The sequence below is a fragment of the Coregonus lavaretus genome (assembly GCF_964263955.1).
Source record: "Coregonus lavaretus genome assembly, chromosome: 3".
In the NCBI taxonomy this organism is placed as follows: domain Eukaryota; kingdom Metazoa; phylum Chordata; class Actinopteri; order Salmoniformes; family Salmonidae; genus Coregonus; species Coregonus lavaretus.
The window spans coordinates 2,737,872-2,758,569 of NC_139990.1; the positions used below are offsets into that span (position 1 = coordinate 2,737,872).

General features: G+C 45.4%; 2 protein-coding genes across 3 annotated transcripts in view; one reads left to right on the forward strand and one right to left on the reverse strand.

The window, feature by feature from the left end:
• The window catches only part of LOC311114621 (zinc finger transcription factor Trps1-like), a gene marked incomplete at its 3' end in the record, with an annotated part of 56,188 nt that extends 42,805 nt beyond the window's left edge, over positions 1-13,383 (forward strand). The window contains exons 3-4 of the mRNA XM_084157215.1: positions 5,394-6,487; positions 12,217-13,383. Of these exons, the coding sequence (XP_084013341.1) occupies positions 5,394-6,487; positions 12,217-13,383 (2,261 nt within the window). The remainder of the gene's footprint in view (positions 1-5,393; positions 6,488-12,216) is intronic.
• Positions 1-20,698, reverse strand: part of LOC311125099 (focal adhesion kinase 1-like) — a gene marked incomplete at its 5' end in the record, with an annotated part of 1,344,976 nt that overhangs the window by 1,041,517 nt on the left and 282,761 nt on the right. The gene's annotated exons all lie outside the window — the stretch shown is intronic.

Consider the following 20,698-nt stretch of genomic DNA (forward strand, 5'->3'; position numbering starts at 1 on the left):
AGTTTGACATTTAAGATGACATATTTTGAATTGTGTTGCCTCCTTACAAATGAGCATGTGTATCACTGTGGTGGGCCTGATGTCTCTCTCCTCCTGATGTATAACAGGAGATGAAGCGGGCTCTCTCTCGCCGCTCCTCCGCTTGCAGCTCCGTCACTGACTGACTGACTGCGGGGGTTTCTAGGCATGTTATTGATTATAGCATAGCGGCCGTGGAAAACTACATTTGATGCATCTGAATGGCAGGTGTGAAATGTTTTCCCCCCACACAAAGCATACAATTCAGATTGATCATACAATTCGATTTTACCATACAATTCAGTTTTACCATCCAATTCAGTTTTACCATACAATTTAGTTTTACCATCCAATGCAAAATAAGCCAAAACTATTACATTTGTATGATGATTTCGGAGTAAGATTGAAGTTCTGTGGGTAATCTTGGCATTTCTATGGGTTGCTTACTTTGTTGGATGGGTTAGTAGTAGACTATCTCAATGAGCTGGTTGGATGGGTATACAAACACACCTTTGTGTTCAGGATAGGCAAGCCTCTTCTTCCCATCTGCTATTTATATGCCTACGTCCCAAACCACACCCTATTCCCTATATAGTGCACTGCTTTTGACCAGAGCCCCATAGATCCTGGTGAAAAGTAGCCCACTAAATAATGGAATAGGGTGCCATTTCAGACGTGACCTATGTCTTATGAAAGGCCTGTCATGGAGAGGGTTAGGAAAGGAGTGTCAATCTCATTCATCAGGCTTTAAACTGAAGGAGTTTCTCAGTTGACTTTTTTTATTTTTTTATTTCACCTTTATTTAACCAGGTAAGCCAGTTGAGAACAAGTTCTCATTTACAACTGCGACCTGGCCAAGATAAAGCAAAGCAGTGCGATTAAAAACAATGGGTAAACATATGGGGTAAAACAAAACATACAGTCAATAACACAATAAAAAATCTATATACAGTGTGTGCAAATGTAGTAAGTTATGGAGGTACAGTGAGGGAAAAAAGTATTTGATCCCCTGCTGATTTTGTACGTTTGCCCACTGACAAAGAAATGATCAGTCTATAATTTTAATGATAGGTTTATTTGAACAGTGAGAGACAGAATAACAACAAAAAAATCCAGAAAAACGCATGTCAAAAATGTTATAAATTCATTTGCATTTTAATAAGGGAAATAAGTATTTGACCCCCTCTCAATCAGAAAGATTTCTGGCTCCCAGGTGTCTTTTATACAGGTAACGAGCTGAGATTGGAAGAAACACAAAATAACTGTCAATCTCCCTCGGCCTGGGGCTCCATGCAAGATCTCACCTCGTGGAGTTGCAATGATCATGAGAACGGTGAGGAATCAGCCTAGAACTACACAGGAGGATCTTGTCAATGATCTCAAGGCAGCTGGGACCATAGTCACCAAGAAAACAATGGTAACACACTACGCCGTGAAGGACTGAAATCCTGCTCAAGAAAGCACATATACAGGCCCGTCTGAAGTTTGCCAATGAACATCTGAATGATTCAGAGGAGAACTGGGTGAAAGTGTTGTGGTCAGATGAGACCAAAATCGAGCTCTTTGGCATCAACTCAACTCGCCGTGTTTGGAGGAGGAGGAATGCTGCCTATGACCCAAGAACACCATCCCCACCGTCAAACATGGAGGTGGAAACATTATGCTTTGGGGGTGTTTTTCTGCTAAGGGGACAGGACAACTTCACCGCATCAAAGGGATGATGAACGGGGCCATGTACCGTCAAATCTTGGGTGAGAACCTCCTTCCCTCAGCCAGGGCATTGAAAATGGGTCGTGGATGGGTATTCCAGCATGACAATGACCCAAAACACACGGCCAAGGCAACAAAGGAGTGGCTCAAGAGGAAGCGCATTAAGGTCCTGGAGTGGCCTAGCCAGTCTCCAGACCTTAATCCCATAGAAAATCTGTGGAGGGAGCTGAAGGTTCGAGTTGTCAAACGTCAGGCTCGAAACCTTAATGACTTGGAGAAGATCTGCAAAGAGGAGTGGGACAAAATCCCTCCTGAGATGTGTGCAAACCTGGTGGCCACCAAGTACTAAGTCATGTTTTGCAGAGGGGTCAAATACTTATTTCCCTCATTAAAATGCAAATCAATTTATAACATTTTTGACATGCGTTTTTCTGGATTTTTTTGTTTGTTATTCTGCCTCTCACTGTTCAAATAAACCTACCATTAAAATTATAGACTGATCATGTCTTTGTCAGTGGGCAAATGTACAAAATCAGCAGGGGATCAAATACTTTTTTCCCTCACTGTAAGGCAATAAATAGGCCATAGTGCAAAATAATTACAATTTAGTATTAACACTGGAGTGATAGGTGTACAGAAGAAGATGTGCAAATAGAGATACTGGGGTGCAAATTAGCTAAATAAATAACAATATGGGGATGAGGTAGTTGGGTGGGCTAATTACAGATGGGCTGTGTACAGGTGCGGTGATCGGTAAGCTGCAGTGTTCGATTGAAGAGCATGCATTTAGTTTTACTAGTGTTTAGGAGCAGTTGGAGGCTATGGAAGGAGTGTTGTATGGCATTGAAACTTGTTTGGAGGTTTGTTAGCACAGTGTCCAATGAAGGGCCAGATGTATACAAAATGGTGTCGTCTGCGTTGAGGTGGATCTGAGAGTCACCAGCAGCAAGAGCGACATCATTGATATACACAGAGAATGAGTCGGCCTGAGAATTGAACCCTGTGGCACCCCCATAGAGACTGCCAGAGGTCCAGACAACAGGCCCTCCGATTTGACACATTGAACTCTATCTGAGAAGTAGTTGGTGAACCAGACGAGGCAGTCATTTGAGAAACCAAGGCTATTTAGTCTGCCAATAAGAATGCAGAGCTGGTGGCCGGTGTAAGGGTAGCCAGGTGGAAAGCATGGCCAGCCGTAGCAAAGTGCTCATTGAAATTCTCGATTATCGTAGATAAACTTAACTCACTATACAAGTCTTTGTACTGTTTGTTCACACTTTACATATTAATGTCTGCATATTTCAACCAGTGTTGCACCGCTTTGCTGGCTTTTCCATGTGCTGGTATCTAGGCCTATGTTAGATTTTCTGATCACATTTAATTACTGTTCACCAGTAGGGTCTTTATACTAACTAGGCGGTTGCATTAGAAGTCATGGCATCAGAGGTAAAGATTAGAAATAAAAACCTGGAGCCATAGCCCAAACCTACTGCTCTGTATTCAGATCCCGCCCCACTGTCTGTCGATTCCTCTGCTATATACCCATACTAAGTAAGTTCTTGAGGTCAGCACAATAACAGACGAGGAACACCATTATATATAAAGAGAAAGGGTGGTTGTGGGGGTGGAGGAAGGTAAGGGCGGCTGAGGAGGAACAGGAACAGTGCAGATGCCTGGGAACTAAATTACCCGATTATTCTGTCTTTTTACGGGGGATTGGAATGGTGACGTCCCGCCCTTTCCCCTGAAGTTTTAATGTAATTGTATGACATATCAGGGATAAAAAACGTTTATATTTTATGAGTCGGGAGACATTTCATGCTAAATCACACTCCTCTGTTGAGCAATGGAACCACTAAAGCTCTGCGGTCACTGCTTCCTGGTGAAATTACAAAAGAGCCAGACACAGTGCTTCTGGGTAATGAACAGTGCTTCTGGGCCAGGTAATAAACAGTACTTTAGAAGATTATTTTGTCTGAGATGTGATTAAGGATGATATCAAATTTTTTGGGGAGGGTTTACATTGATCCGAAGTTTATTGAAAGTTGAAATCCCGACGATTCTTCTGCTCCGTGTTGGGGGTGGGATGAGATGGACTATTTTGTTACCCACTAGTACTCTGGTATTCTTCTGAACACAGATCAGCTGGCATTTTCCTTACTTTCACTATAGTGAAACATTGATTTGTTGTTGAATGCTGATTCCTTTGTTTGCTGGAAGACCTTTTTCCCCTTCTTGTTGAAGCCGGGCTAACGTGCGTCAGGTACACTCTCTTTCTTGTGTTTTGTGTTCTAGTTTTGGAGTTAGTCTTTGGGCTAATTTTAGTAGAGGTTAATGATTTCAAGCCATTTTGAGGGGTGTGATTTGATAATGAGGCCTTGGGAAAGCTCTGGGATACATTTACACAATCCCCATAGTTTTCAGCCCAGTTTAATTTCAACTCTTGTAAGTGTTAGTTTTCGGGGGTTAAAGTCTGTCGGTAGCGGATTGTAAGACGTTTATTAAAAGTGTGTTTCTGCTGCATTGAAGTCATAGACCCAGAGAACAAGTTAAAAATAATGCCTTTTAAACACTAGGCCAATTATTCATTAATAATCAAGAGTTAATTCATTTATTTTGATTAATAACATGCTTTGTAGTTGTAAAATTCTAATTGGGGCAGAATGATGGGAGAGATCCAACAGTGACTTGGTAATGATCGAAACAGGGTGGGGTGACTGGTGAGATTTCTGTTGGAGCTGTTGGTTCAGATTTTTCCTACAGCTTTTACAAACACTGGTTTAGGCGTTGCCCCTTACAAACATACATTGCTTTATTCAATACTCATTTTCTTTACAACCTAAATTGGGAAATGACTCTCCATATGTTCCACTGGAGAAGAAATGAGACTGGCATTATGAGGAATTCTAAGCACCCTGGATGGAGAGAATTGGGGTTTAGTGAATTTAGACACACACACACACACACACACACACACACTGAAACAAACTCTGAAAATTGCTCCGTCCTACACATTCCTTTAATTCAGTTTGAACCGTAGCAAATCCAACTTAATAGATTGTTTTATTTCCTCCCCATTCTCTGCTAGACATACACATAGACAGTAATTTGACTCTATGATCAGTTTATGCATTCCTTCTAACTTAACATTCGACTACTTTAAACTGCCACTTGACAAGCCTTGTCATTAACTATAGGCACGCAGATTTTATTGATCAAAATGCCATCAACAACGTTCAGCGACTGGCGTTGTTGCTGGTTATAGAGCATGGGTTCTGTTTATGGGCCAGAGCTGAACGGCCGCCATTGTTTTAAGTTGTACAAAAAAAAAAGACCGTCTTTTTTAGCTTTGTTGTATTTAATGGAGGAACTCTTGAACGTTTTTATGCGCTGATTGTAAGAGAGAGAGAGAGAGAGAGAGAGAGAGAAAAAAAAACAGAACTACCACTCTCTCCATCTTATTTGATACAGCCTTCAATTTATGTGGTTCTTGAAAAGAGATCCAGTTCACTTCATCATTTTCCCTCCGCCATTGCATGCAGTTACATGGGGAGTCTATTTACATGGGGAGGCTATTCCTCTATGCCTGTGTTTAATGTACCTATTCCTCAAGGAAGTGTGACACTAAAACATTCTGTCTGTCTGTCTGTGCTGCCTGCCTGCAGATATGGTGCGGAAAAAGAACCCCCCTTTGAGAAGCTTCGGTGGTGAGGAAGAAGGAGAAGGTGAGGCTCTGGCCGCGGAGGCCACCGGGCCGGATAGCGAGGAAAGTGCTGGGAGCCGGGCCTCAGAGCCCAACGGTGGCGACGGGCTGCTGCCGGCCGAACCGGGCCGGGCCCACGTGCCGGTCCCAGACGAGCAGGAAGACCCCTCCTCCTCCCCGGGCTCTGTCTCAGGCTCCATCAAACGGGACGGAGGAGGGAGGGGCGGCGGAGGAGTGGGAACAGCGGCGACAGTCAACAGCGACAGGCCTGGCTTTAATTACCCTAGCCACAAGAAGGGAGGAAATGTAGCGTCCTTCCCCTGCCACGAGGTGACAGACTCAGATCTGCCGGCGCTCCCATCCTGGGCCCGGCCCGACGGGGCTGTGTCTCTGTCTCCGCTCAGATCAGAACCAGATGAGGGGGACGGGGGACAGGCACGCAGCCCGGCGGGGGAGCTGCTGCTGGGGGAGAGGGTGGAGGCCGGGGAGGGAGGAGGGAGAGAAAGGGTGGGTGTCAGGGAGGGGCTGCTGCTGGGCGCCCGAGGGAGGGGCGTCATCGTCCAGGGCGTCACCAGTAACGGGGAGGACAAGGACCCCTTCTACAGCCTCAAAGGGGGGCTCTCAGGCCACCAGGACGGGGTGGAGGGCTCTGGATATCCCTTGCTACGCCCCCTCCACCCACACAAGGGGGCAGGCGAGGGGGCCGAGAACATCACGCCCAGCCCCCTGGGGGCCGAGACAGGGGTAGCCCCGCCCTCCTCTCCCAAATTGCAGGACTTCAAGTGCAACATCTGTGGGTACGGTTACTACGGGAACGACCCCACGGACCTGATCAAGCACTTCCGGAAGTACCACCTGGGCCTGCACAACCGCACGCGGCAGGACGCAGAGCTGGACACTAAGATACTGGCCCTGCACAACATGGTGGGCTTCTCCCCACAGAGCCAACATGCCAAAGATGCTGCACGGCCCCCGTCACACGCCGCCCTAACCGGGGCGCTACAGGACTCTACAGGGTCCCCACGCTTGTTACTTAACGGCACCTACGACGTACAGGTAAATATGCTCTGGAGTTTGTTGGCATTCGACAGTGCGTGGGTTAGTGGGTATCTGTTTGTCTTTCATAACTACAGAAACTACAATTACCAGAACCACCCATCAGTAGTATAACGTATATGTGGGGTATGTCGTGTAGGGTCCATCCATATATATTCATGTTTTATTTTTCATTAATCTTTTGAATTTTTTTTAATTTTCCTCCACTTTGACATTAGAGAGTATTTTATGTAGATCAAAAAAAGTAATAATAAAGACAATTAAATCAATTTTAATCCCAATTTGTAAACACAACAAAATGGGGAAAAAGTCGAGGGGTGTGAATACTTTCTGAAGGCATTGTAATTATTGTATTGCGTCCACCAATGGTTGCGTGCCATATCATTGACTGTGCAGTCGGTCATCAGATTGCTATATCATATGATGTGGTTAGCTGATATGTTAAACACCTTTCCAGGCGTGTAAGATCTGGCATGCGTCTGCAATGTCGTCTGGCAGGAACTGGACCATTCTCTGCATTGAAACCTAGGCCAGCCGGGGTTTAAGGCTTGTCTCTTAGTAGGACACTTGAGTCATCAAAGTGACTGGACCCCTATGGAGAGAGGCCTCATGGGGAAGTGTAGTCTTTTTATCACTGTAATAAATACATCCCAACCGGAAACATTATATTCATGGACTACACGTCCATGAAAATAACGCTTTTATAACCCTCCATTTTTTTTATAGCGCATTGTGTGCAGTCTGAACTAATGTTTTTTGACTTGGGGAGAATAAACTGCTCTGTTACTCGCTGTTTTTAGTTGAGCTCATTTGTAAAATGGTGTTGACTTATTTCACATCTTAGTATTGACCAGAAATGACTTATTGAAAACATCAATCTGGTTTTAGGTTTTAGGATGGATGTTGGTTTTAGGGTAGATTATCCCTATAACTCTACGAGTTATTAAATTGATGATGCGTATCCCTTCAATGTATGTAATAGTTATTTGTTGTTTTGAACGCTTTTCTCAACATTTTTGTGTGTGATTTATTTACTGGCGTACACAGGTAATTTGTAAAGTGGCACAACCATTTAGCGATTTCCTTGTGTACAGAAATAAACGTTTATTGTATTAAGGGAACGCCTGCCAAACATATATTGCACACATGGATCGTACAGTATGTGCACTGTTTGGGAGTTTTAAACATATGATCTAATAACCCCAAAAGAAAAAGGGCCATACGTGACTCGGCGCTGTTACCAGCCTCTGGTTTAAATTATTTCTTAGCAATCTTTGTCTCACTATCCATATCAATTGGATGTCCCCGGATTCGAATATTGTCATTATAAAAATACAAAAATAATGGCTGGCACCTTTGTTCTCTCTCTCAAATGGTCATATGTCATGTGTGTGTGTGAGTGGACTGTGTGTGTGTGGACATGAAGGACTCCATCATGTTTTTGTGTGTGAGTTGGCATGTGCTTCTGTGTGTTTGTGTGTGTGTGTGTGTGTGTGTGTGTGTGTGTGTGTGTGTGAGGAGAGTTGGTGTGTGTGTGAGGGGAGTGAGTGTGTGTATGTGTCTGTGGGAGGAAGATTCCGGTGAATGCCTGACTTGTGTGGTGTGTCCAGACAGACATTTTTTGGGGATAGTTTGAGTTTCCCAGGACTTCACACACGTACTGTTACACACCCAAGTGAACGTAATGGATCAACGTTTATTTTTAGCCTACTGCTCATGTTCACAAAGGTACACTCTGAGAGAGCCTGCGGATATCGCTTAAGAATTTTAAAATATGATATGACAATCTTGTGATGCTGCTCTGGTCTTATGATACTTTGCAGTCTCTGGACTCTGGAGACATTGGCGAGACACAGTAAGACTTCTACCCACTGATCTCTGAGTAGATAGTCTCACTGCATTAAGAAGGCAGAGAATAATAGACTTCATAGTACTGTAGCAGTACTTCATAGTGCTGTAGCAAGATTGCAACAAACAAAGGACAGTCAATTATGTCATTTATGACAATCCCTCAAGTAACACAAGCCCCATCTTTTCCCACTTAAAATCCTCAAACTGTGTTAAAATACTTAATTTTTTATACATTTCATTCCATAGTAGACATGTTCTGGTACTTCATTGTATTTTTTTTTATTGCTAATATTTCAGAGGACATTTCACTTGACTGACTGGAGCTGTCATATAATAAATGGTGTATGTAGCTAGTCTCTTCAGGCAGTTTTAGGAGCGACCCACTCTGTTTCAGTCATTACATATCGTCTAGAAACGGACACCGGGCTGCTTTAACCACACATGAGGATCAAGACCTCCCACTTGCACACACTGGATAGCCTGCCCATTATAGAATGTCTCTGGCTCCGGGATATTTCACACAGCCGCCCTTATGTTTTCGATTTGAGCCATTTGTTGGCGACTTGGAGGTCAAGGTGCACAGGATGTTGAAATTCAGGGAACATGTTCGATTGCAAGGTTGGTTTGGTTTGTTGCGCTTGCTAGACAACAACCTTGACTGCTGGATCCCTGCGAGGCACTCTCGATGCCTGTACAAGCCTGTACAAGCATCGAAAATACTTGGAAATAGGGGGTGGATTTGTTGTGCATTATTAGGGAACAGGTGTTTCTTTAATAGTATTCTGATATAAACCCCTTCCTTCGATCATACTTCTTCTGGTTGGCTGCATTGGCAACTTGATCATCAAAACGTTCTCAGTTTGCCATTTCTCTACTTCAATAACACGAGGAAATTCATCTTTGATAACGTCTAATAGACTTAATTGTTATACCATATGAGGCAGCTGCTCTTACCCCAGGTGTTCTAGTTAGATCTACCAGCTGCTCTTACCCCAGGTGTTCTAGTTAGATCTACCAGCTGCTCTTACCCCAGGTGTTCTAGTTAGATCTACCAGCTGCTCTTACCCCAGGTGTTCTAGTTAGATCTACCAGCTGCTCTTACCCCAGGTGTTCTAGTTAGATCTACCAGCTGCTCTTACCCCAGGTGTTGTAGTTAGATCTACCAGCTGCTCTTACCCCATGTGTTCTAGTTAGATCTACCAGCTGCTCTTACCCCATGTGTTCTAGTTAGATCTACCAGCTGCTCTTACCCCATGTGTTCTAGTTAGATCTACCAGCTGCTCTTACCCCATGTGTTCTAGTTAGATCTACCAGCTGCTCTTACCCCAGGTGTTCTAGTTAGATCTACCAGCTGCGCTTACCCCAGGTGTTCTAGTTAGATCTACCAGCTGCTCTTACCCCAGGTGTTCTAGTTAGATCTACCAGCTGCTCTTACCCCAGGTGTTCTAGTTAGATCTACCAGCTGCTCTTACCCCATGTGTTCTAGTTAGATCTACCAGCTGCTCTTACCCCAGGTGTTCTAGTTAGATCTACCAGCTGCTCTTACCCCAGGTGTTCTAGTTAGATCTACCAGCTGCTCTTACCCCAGGTGTTCTAGTTAGATCTACCAGCTGCTCTTACCCCAGGTGTTCTAGTTAGATCTACCAGCTGCTCTTACCCCAGGTGTTCTAGTTGTATAGATCCCTAACATCTCCTCTATCTGCTCAATTCAATTCATCCTCACTTTATCATTGAATTGTGAAATCGGAAAAACCATTCTAAAAACGGAGCTATACCCCTCTGTAGATATAGATTATATAGATTATAAGCGTTTCTCTTCCTTCCTGGTATCAGGGCCTTATCGTGTAGCTTATGTATTTCTGTGCTGTGTCTGGGTGCGTGATGTCATTCTGTTTTTTTTCAGTGCCTGTGTGCCTGACTGACTCACAAAATGTCTCTGTTTTTATTCAAATATATATGTGTGTGACACACACACACACACACACACACACACACACACACACATATATATACAGTGGGGAGAACAAGTATTTGATACACTGCCGATTTTGCAGGTTTTCCTACTTACAAAGCATGTAGAGGTCTGTAATTTGTATCATAGGTACACTTCAACTGTGAGAGACGGAATCTAAAACAAAAATCCAGAAAATCACATTGTATGATTTTTAAGTAATTAATTTGCATTTTATTGCATGACATAAGTATTTGATACATCAGAAAAGCAGAACTTAATATTTGGTACAGAAACCTTTGTTTGCAATTACAGAGATCATACGTTTCCTGTAGGTCTTGACCAGGTTTGCACACACTGCAGCAGGGATTTTGGCCCACTCCTCCATACAGACCTTCTCCAGATCCTTCAGGTTTCGGGGCTGTCGCTGGGCAATACAGACTTTCAGCTCCCTCCAAAGATTTTCTATTGGGTTCAGGTCTGGAGACTGGCTAGGCCACTCCATGACCTTGAGATGCTTCTTACGGAGCCAATCCTTAGTTGCCCTGGCTGTGTGTTTTGTGTCGTTGTCATGCTGGAAGACCCAACCACGACCCATCTTCAATGCTCTTACTGAGGGAAGGAGGTTGTTGGCCAAGATCTCGCGATATATGGCCCCATCCTCCCCTCAATACGGTGCAGTCGTCCTGTCCCCTTTGCAGAAAAGCATCCCCAAAGAATGATGTTTCCACCTCCATGCTTCACGGTTGGGATGGTGTTCTTGGGGTTGTACTCATCCTTCTTCTTCCTCCAATCACGGCGAGTGGAGTTTAGACCAAAAAGCTCTATTTTTGTCTCATCAGACCACATGACCTTCTCCCATTCCTCCTCTGGATCATCCAGATGGTAATTGGCAAACTTCAGACAGGCCTGGACATGCGCTGGCTTAAGCAGGGGGACCTTGCGTGCACTGCAGGATTTTAATCCATGACGGCGTAGTGTGTTACTAATGGTTTTCTTTGAGACTGTGGTCCCAGCTCTCTTCAGGTCATTGACCAGGTCCTGCCGTGTAGTTCTGGGCTGATCCCTCACCTTCCTCATGATCATTGATGCCCCACGATGTGAGATCTTGCATGGAGCCCCAGACCGAAGGTGATTGACCGTCATCTTGAACTTCTTCCATTTTCTAATAATTGCGCCAACAGTTGTTGCCTTCTCACCAAGCTGCTTGCCTATTGTCCTGTAGCCCATCCCAGCCTTGTGCATGTCTACAATTTTATCCCTGATGTCCTTACACAGCTCTCTGGTCTTGGCCATTGTGGAGAGGTTGGAGTCTGTTTGATTGAGTGTGTGGACAGGTGTCTTTTATACAGGTAACGAGTTCAAACAGGTGCAGTTAATACAGGTAATGAGTGGAGAACAGGAGGGCTTCTTAAAGAAAAACTAACAGGTCTGTGAGAGCCGGAATTCTTACTGGTTGGTAGGTGATCAAATACTTATGTCATGCAATAAAATGCAAATTAATTACTTAAAAATCATACAATGTGATTTTCTGGATTTCTGTTTTATATTCCGTCTCTCACAGTTGAAGTGTACCTATGATAAAAATTACAGACCTCTACATGCTTTGTAAGTAGGAAAACCTGCAAAATCGGCAGTGTATCTCCCCACTGTATATACACACACACACATATATATATACATACATACATACACACACAAGAAAATATAGAAAACAATATGATCCGAATTAAAAGACAAAATGAAAAGTGCATGGATCTTGTTCTTCCTCTTCCAAATATATATATATTTTTTTTACAAAATTGTTGCAAATAACACAAAATAAAACATAAGATAAAAGTAAATCAGGGGGAAGAAAGAAAATAAATTCAAGTGAAATGCATAATCAAAATGAGTTACAGAAGTTTCTTTCCTCATTGTGCCCCAGGTGACGCTGGGAGATACCTTCATCGGCATCGGGAGGAAGACTCCGGACTGTCAGGGAAACACCAAGTACTTCCGCTGCAAGTTCTGTAACTTCACCTACATGGGCAGCTCCTCAGTGGAGCTGGAGAAACACTTCCTTTCTGCCCACCCCAACAAGATGAAGTCCCACCTCCCGCCGCTGCCGAACGACGACAAGCCCTCGGAAAAGAAGGGGAACTGTGTGACACGGGGCGGTAGCGTGGAGGCGGCGGAACCGGGAAAGTGGGCTGACCGGGTGGCGGTCCGTGCGGAGGACGACTCGGTGGCTGGTTACTCCGTCCCCATTCACGCCACAGACTCGCCTGGCTGGACGGGGTCCGACGGCGGGGCCACAGCGGTGGCCTATTACTGGTGTAAGTACTGCAGCTTCAGCTGTGAGTCGCCCAGCTCACAACGCCTCCTGGAGCACTATGAAAAGAGTCACAACCAGCCTGGAGGAGGAGGAGGAGGAGGAGGAGGAGGGGGGACCAGGGAGGGCAGCCCAGCCGAGAGGGAGCGAGGGAGTAGCAAAGCCAGGGACGGAGAGAGAGACCCCGAACGAGGACTGACCCCCCACAGCCGGAGGAAAGACAAGACAGGAATGAGTGGCTCGATGGGCGCAACGGACCCGGAGACGGTGGTGACCAGCTACAACTGCCAGTTCTGCGACTTCCGCTACTCCATGAACCACGGGCCTGAGGTGATCGTGGTGGCACCGCTGCTCCGCCACTACCAGCAGGCCCACAGCATCCACAAGTGCACCATCAAGCACTGTCCATTCTGCCCACGCGGCCTCTGCAGCCCCGAGAAGCACCTGGGGGAAATCTCCTACCCGTTTGCTTGCAGAAAGAGCGCATGCTCCCACTGCGCCCTCCTCCAGCTGTCCCCCCAGGGCAGCCCCCCATCTCCCAGGCCCAGCGTCACACACTTGTGTGACCAGTGTCCCTACGCCACCAGCGACATCGACCTGCTTCTGCTGCACTACGACAGCGCCCATGCCACCCACGGCGTGCTTGAGGTCAAGCCCGAGCAGGAGGGAGCCGAAATGGGTAGGAACTCGGCCCCCAAGGGCCCTCACGGGGAGCAGTCATGTACCAAGTGCCATTTCATCACAGATGTGGAGGAGGAAATCTTCCGTCACTACAGGTGAGTAGTGGGGAGTTGAGTTGTATTTTAAAAAATGTCTTACAATAGAGTGTTATTAGAAAGACAAAATATAATACATGTGCAGAATACTTAGAATTCTTTGGAACTCCTTAGAACTCCATGGAATTCCTTGGAACTCATTAGAACTATTTGGAACTCATTAGAACTCACTAGAACTCACTAGAACTCACTAGAACTCACTAGAACTCACTAGAACTCACTAGAACTCATGAGAACTCATGAGAACTCATTAGAGCAACTTGCAACAACTTGCAACAACTTGCAACAACTTGCAAAAACTTGCAACAACTTGCAACTCCATGGAACTCCATGGAACTCCATGGAACTATTTGTAACTCATTAGAACTCCTTGGAAGTCCTTAGAACTATTTGTAACTCATTAGAACTCCTTGGAAGTCCTTGGAACTATTTGGAACTCAGAACTCCTTGGAAGTCCTTGAGACGTCCCCTTTTACTCAACGCTCTCTTGTTGCTCACATGTTGTAGTTAGTAGTCTTTTTATCTTCTTAACCACAGATCATACAGCAAACGCGCCATTTTCACATATGCAGACACTGGTATGGTGCTGGATATAATGAATACGAGGTTGAAAAGTGGAGGAATTGACTTTTTAAGGGTTGGTTCAGCTTCCTATTGAAAACCTGATAATCATTGGTAATAATGTTAGTTTAGTATGGTATCATGCATCATGTGGCTCAGTGCTAGAATCCTGCTAGTGTAAGCATTGTTGACATTGTTCTTACTTCAATTTAGGGTTCTGAAATTCTGTTTTTGTGACGGTGAATAAGTAAATCCAGCTTTGCTCATAATGAACACAGACTTGCGCAATCACACACAGTACATATAGTTAATCAACTTTAGGGAATCAATAGTGAAATGTTAGCCAGCAGGTCAGGGGAAACTTATTTATACTGAGTTAGCCAGCATGTCAGGAGAAACGTATTTCTACTGAGTTAGCCAGCGGGTCAGGGGAAATGTATTTATACTGAGTTAGCCAGCGGGTCAGGGGAAACATATTTATACTGAGTTAGCCAGCAGGTCAGGGGAAACATATTTATACTGAGTTAGCCAGCAGGTTAGGGGAAAATTATTTATACTGAGTTAGCCAGCAGGTCAGGGGAAACGTATTTATACTGAGTTAGCCAGCGAGTCAGGGGAAAATTATTTATACTGAGTTAGCCAGCAGGTCAGGGGAAATGTATTTATACTGAGTTAGCCAGCGGGTCAGGGGAAAATTATTTATACTGAGTTAGCCAGCGGGTCAGGGGAAACATATTTATACTGAGTTAGCCAGCAGGTTAGGGGAAAATTATTTATACTGAGTTAGCCAGCAGGTCAGGGGAAACGTATTTATACTGAGTTAGCCAGCGAGTCAGGGGGAAATTATTTATACTGAGTTAGCCAGCAGGTCAGGGGAAATGTATTTATACTGAGTTAGCCAGCGGGTCAGGGGAAAATTATTTATACTGAGTTAGCCAGCAGGTCAGGGGAAACAAATGTATACTGAGTTAGCCAGCAGGTCAGGGGAAACAAATGTATACTGAGTTAGCCAGCAGGTCAGGGGTAACACATTTATACTGAGTTAGCTAGCAGGTCAGGAGAAACTTATTTCTACTGAGTTAGCCAGCGGGTCAGGGGAAATGTATTTATACTGAGTTAGCCAGCGAGTCAGGGGAAACATATGTATACTGAGTTAGCCAGCAGGTCAGGGGAAACATATTTATACTGAGTTAGCCAGCAGGTCAGGGGAAACAAATGTATACTGAGTTAGCCAGCAGGTCAGGGGAAACATATTTATACTGAGTTAGCCAATAGGTCAGGGGAAACATATTTATACTGAGTTAGCCAGCAGGTCAGGGGAAGCATATTTATACTGAGTTAGCCAGCAGGTCAGGGGAAACATATTTATACTGAGTTAGCCAGCAGGTCAGGGGAAACATATTTATACTGAGTTAGCTAGCAGGTCAGGGGAAACATATTTATACTGAGTTAGCCAGCAGGTCAGGGGAAACAAATGTATACTGAGTTAGCCAGCAGGTCAGGGAAAACACATTTATACTGAGTTAGCTAGCAGGTCAGGGGAAACACATTTATACTTAGTTAGCTAGCAGGTCAGGGGAAACGTGTATATATACTGAGTTAGCCAGCATGTCAGGAGAAACGTATTTATACTGAGTTAGCCAGCGAGTCAGGGGGAATGTATTTATACTGAGTTATGCAGCAGGTCAGGGGAAGCATATTTATACTAAGTTAGCCAGCGAAACATATTCATACTGCGTTAGCCAGCAGGTCAGGGAAAACATATTCATACTGCGTTAGCCAGCAGGTCAGGGAAAACATATTCATACTGCGTTAGCCAGCAGGTCAGGGAAAACATATTTATACTGAGTTAGCCAGCAGGTCAGGGGAAACATAGTTATACTGAGTTAGCCAGCAGGTCAGGGGAAACATATTTATACTGAGTTAGCCAGCAGGTCAGGGGAAACATATTTATACTGAGTTAGCCAGCAGGTTAGGGGAAAATTATTTATACTGCGTTAGCCAGCAGGTCAGGGGAAACATATTTATACTGAGTTAGCCAGCAGGTCAGGGGAGGGGAAACATATTTAATAAAGCCTGCCCTTTTCTTCTGTTAATAAGTTTGACGTGTTTTGACTGAGTGGCTTGCGAAAGTATTCACCCCCCTTGGCATTTTTCCAAATTTTGTTGCCTTACAACCTGGAATTAAAATTCTCCACAACTTTGTCCCTGACCTGTTTGGAGAGCTCCTTGGTCTTCATGGTGCCGCTTGCTTGGTGGTGCCCTTTGTTTAGTGCTGTTGCAGACTCTGGGGCCTTTCAGAACATGTGTATATATACTGAGATCATGTGACAGATCATGTGACACTTAGATTGCACACAGGTGGACTTTATTTAACTAATTATGTGACTTCTGAAGGTAATTGGTTGCACCAGATCTTATTTAGGGGCTTCATAGCAAACGGGGTGAATACATATGCACGCACCACCTTTCCGTTATTTTTTTTTTTCAATTGTTTGAGACTATTTTGTCCATTACATTACATCCAAATAAAAATCCATTTAAAGTACAGGTTGTAATGCCACAAAATAGGAAAAACGCCAAGGGGGATGAATACATTTGCAAGGCACTGTATCACTTGTTGAAGACTGAATTTCTGCAATGCTTTTAAAATGTTCACCTCTCTAGGCAAAGTCTTAAACGTTGACACAAAGCAGCTAAATGGCCACCCTTAGTGAAAGAAACAGGGTCTTGGCATCCTTACCCTGTATAGCTCAGGAATGGAGGACTTCCACAGCATCCTTACCCTGTATAGCTCAGGTATGGAGGACTTCCACAGCATCCTTACCCTGTATAGCTCAGGTATCATTACATTTTAGTCATTTAGCAGACGCTCTTATCCAGAGCGACTTACAGTTAGTCACATTATTATTATACTTTTCTTTTATAAATATTTTTTTTCATACCCCCTGTGGGAATCGAACCCACAACCCTGGCGTTGCAAACGTCATGCTCTATCAACTGAGCTACATCCCTGCCGGCCATTCCCTCCCCTACCCTGGACGACGCTGGGCCAATTGCGCGCCGCCCCATGGGTCTCCCGGTCGCGGCCGGCTACGACAGAGCCTGGATTCGAACCAGGATCTCTAGTGGCACAGCTAGCACTGCGATGCAGTGCCTTAGACCACTGCGCCACTCGGGAGCTATATGGTATGGAGGACTTCCACAGCATCCTTACCCTGTATAGCTCAGGTATGGAGGACTTCCACAGCATCCTTACCCTGTATAGCTCAGGTATAGAGGACTTCCACAGCATCCTTGCCCTGTATAGCTCAGGAATGGAGGACTTCCACAGCATCCTTACCCTGTATAGCTCAGGTATGGAGGACTTCCACAGCATCCTTACCCTGTATAGCTCAGGAATGGAGGACTTCCACAGCATCCTTACCCTGTATAGCTCAGGAATGGAGGACTTCCACGGCATCCTTACCCTGTATAGCTCAGGTATGGAGAACTTCCACAGCATCCTTACCCTGTATAGCTCAGGAATGGAGGACTTCCACAGCATCCTTGCCCTGTATAGCTCAGGAATGGAGGACTTCCACAGCATCCTTACCCTGTATAGCTCAGGTATGGAGGACTTCCACAGCATCCTTACCCTGTGTAGCTCAGGAATGGAGGACTTCCACAGCATCCTTACCCTGTATAGCTCAGGAATGGAGGACTTCCACAGCATCCTTACCCTGTATAGCTCAGGTATGGAGGACTTCCACAGCATCCTTACCCTGTATAGCTCAGGAATGGAGGACTTCCACAGCATCCTTACCCTGTATAGCTCAGGAATGGAGGACTTCCACGGCATCCTTACCCTGTATAGCTCAGGTATGGAGAACTTCCACAGCATCCTTACCCTGTATAGCTCAGGAATGGAGGACTTCCACAGCATCCTTACCCTGTATAGCTCAGGAATGGAGGACTTCCACAGCATCATTACCCTGTATAGCTCAGGTATGGAGGACTTCCACAGCATCCTTACCCTGTATAGCTCAGGTATGGAGGACTTCCACCGCATCCTTACCCTGTATAGCTCAGGTATAGAGGACTTCCACAGCATCCTTACCCTGTATAGCTCAGGAATTGAGGACTTCCACAGCATCCTTGCCCTGTATAGCTCAGGAATGGAGGACTTCCACAGCATCCTTACCCTGTATAGCTCAGGAATGGAGGACTTCCACGGCATCCTTACCCTGTATAGCTAAGGTATGGAGAACTTCCACAGCATCCTTACCCTGTATAGCTCAGGAATGGAGGACTTCCACAGCATCCTTACCCTGTATAGCTCAGGAATGGAGGACTTCCACAGCATCCTTACCCTGTATAGCTCAGGTATGGAGGACTTCCACAGCATCCTTACCCTGTGTAGCTCAGGAATGGAGGACTTCCACAGCATCCTTACCCTGTATAGCTCAGGAATGGAGGACTTCCACAGCATCCTTACCCTGTATAGCTCAGGTATGGAGGACTTCCACAGCATCCTTACCCTGTATAGCTCAGGAATGGAGGACTTCCACAGCATCCTTACCCTGTATAGCTCAGGAATGGAGGACTTCCACGGCATCCTTACCCTGTATAGCTCAGGTATGGAGAACTTCCACAGCATCCTTACCCTGTATAGCTCAGGAATGGAGGACTTCCACAGCATCCTTACCCTGTATAGCTCAGGAATGGAGGACTTCCACAGCATCATTACCCTGTATAGCTCAGGTATGGAGGACTTCCACAGCATCCTTACCCTGTATAGCTCAGGTATGGAGGACTTCCACAGCATCCTTACCCTGTATAGCTCAGGAATGGAGGACTTCCACAGCATCCTTACCCTGTATAGCTCAGGAATGGAGGACTTCCACAGCATCCTTACCCTGTATAGCTCGGGAATGGAGGACTTCCACAGCATCCTTACCCTGTATAGCTCGGGAATGGAGGACTTCCACAGCATCCTTACCCTGTATAGCTCAGGAATGGAGGACTTCCACAGCATCCTTACCCTGTATAGCTCAGGAATGGAGGACTTCCACAGCATCCTTACCCTGTATAGCTCAGGTATGGAGGACTTCCACAGCATCCTTACCCTGTATAGCTCAGGTATGGAGGACTTCCACAGCATCCTTACCCTGTATAGCTCAGGTATGGAGGACTTCCACAGTACCATGTTTTACCCCCAGCCTCTCCAGGTCAGTCCCCCCTGTCCCATGTTTTACCCCCCAGCCTCTCCAGCTCAGTCCCCCCTGTCCCATGTTTTACCCCCAGCCTCTCCAGCTCAGTCCCCCCTGTCCCATGTTTTACCCCCAGCCTCTCCAGCTCAGTCTCACCTGTCCCATGTTTTACCCCCAGCCTCTCCAGCTCAGTCTCACCTGTCCCATGTTTTACCCCAGCCTCTCCAGCTCAGTCCCCCCTGTCCCATGTTTTACCCCCAGCCTCTCCAGCTCAGTTCCCCTGTCCCGTGTTTTACCCCAGCCTCTCCAGCTCAGTTCCCCTGTCCCATGTTTTACCCCCAGCCTCTCCAGCTCAGTCCCCCCTGTCCCATGTTTTACCCCCAGCCTCTCCAGCTCAGTCTCACCTGTCCCATGTTTTACCCCAGCCTCTCCAGCTCAGTCCCCCGGTCCCATGTTTTACCCCAGCCTCTCCAGCTCAGTCCCACCTGTCCCAGACCATCACTCCCTTGTTTGCTTCTATCTGTACAGTGTACAGGGGGAGGAAAACCCTTCCAGCTCCCTCCTTCTCCCCCTCCTCCCCCTCCTCCTACTCCTCAGGGAGAAGGGCACCGGCAGCCAAGTTACAAGTCGTGCTGGGCTAGAGTTTCCATTTCCTCTGTGATGTCAGTGGGATCTGTCTGTCACACTGGTGTGATTCAGTCCAGTTCACCTCACAGCTCCGCATCTGCCGACCAGCCCCCGTAAAATTCCCAGTATTGAGTACATTCACTGGTGCATAGCCGGGGGAGTTTCATTTCATAGCGCACAAATTACATCCACTCAATACTTTTACTGAGAGAGACATTGTGTTTTTAACCCCAAAAACAAAATCAATAAAAGCATGTGAATGTATTTTAGGGAAAGTGCAGATTTTTAGATACTCCAATGAGAGAGAGAGAGAGAGAGAGAGAGAGAGAGAGAGAGAGAGAGAGAGAGAGAGAGAGAGAGAGAGAGAGAGAGAGAGAGAGAGAGAGAGAGAGAGAGAGAGAGAGAGAGATAGCAAGAGAGAGAGAGAGGAGATAGCGAGAGAGGAAGAGAGAGAGAGAGGAGATAGCGGAAGAGAAAAAGATACTTGCCAAGATGGCCTCTTTCTCTGTTCTTATTCATCCACTAGTGTATGACTGCAGCTAATCTTGTACAGACAGATACATCTGGACTTGCACAAAAATATGACTGTGCGTGTGCGTGCGGACCTATCTGTGTGGTGGGGGGGATTCCCTCAAGTGCAATTCCCTCAAATATCATACTCTGCTTAATCAATTTATAGATATCATTCTTATTCTCATGGCAAAAAACAATGTGTCAAAGGTTAAATACATTTCTAAGCAACAAAGGGGACAAGACACAAAAATAATTTAATAACTGTTAGACATAGTTAGTTTTCTAAATTGGAAGAAAATGATGTTACCTTGATAACTGTTCCTTAATTGAATTAAATCTATTAAATTACTTTGCCTTTTCATCACTCTAATAAACAGTATTCAACAGTTTTGTGTAATAATAATTGCTAATAGTATGAAAAATGTA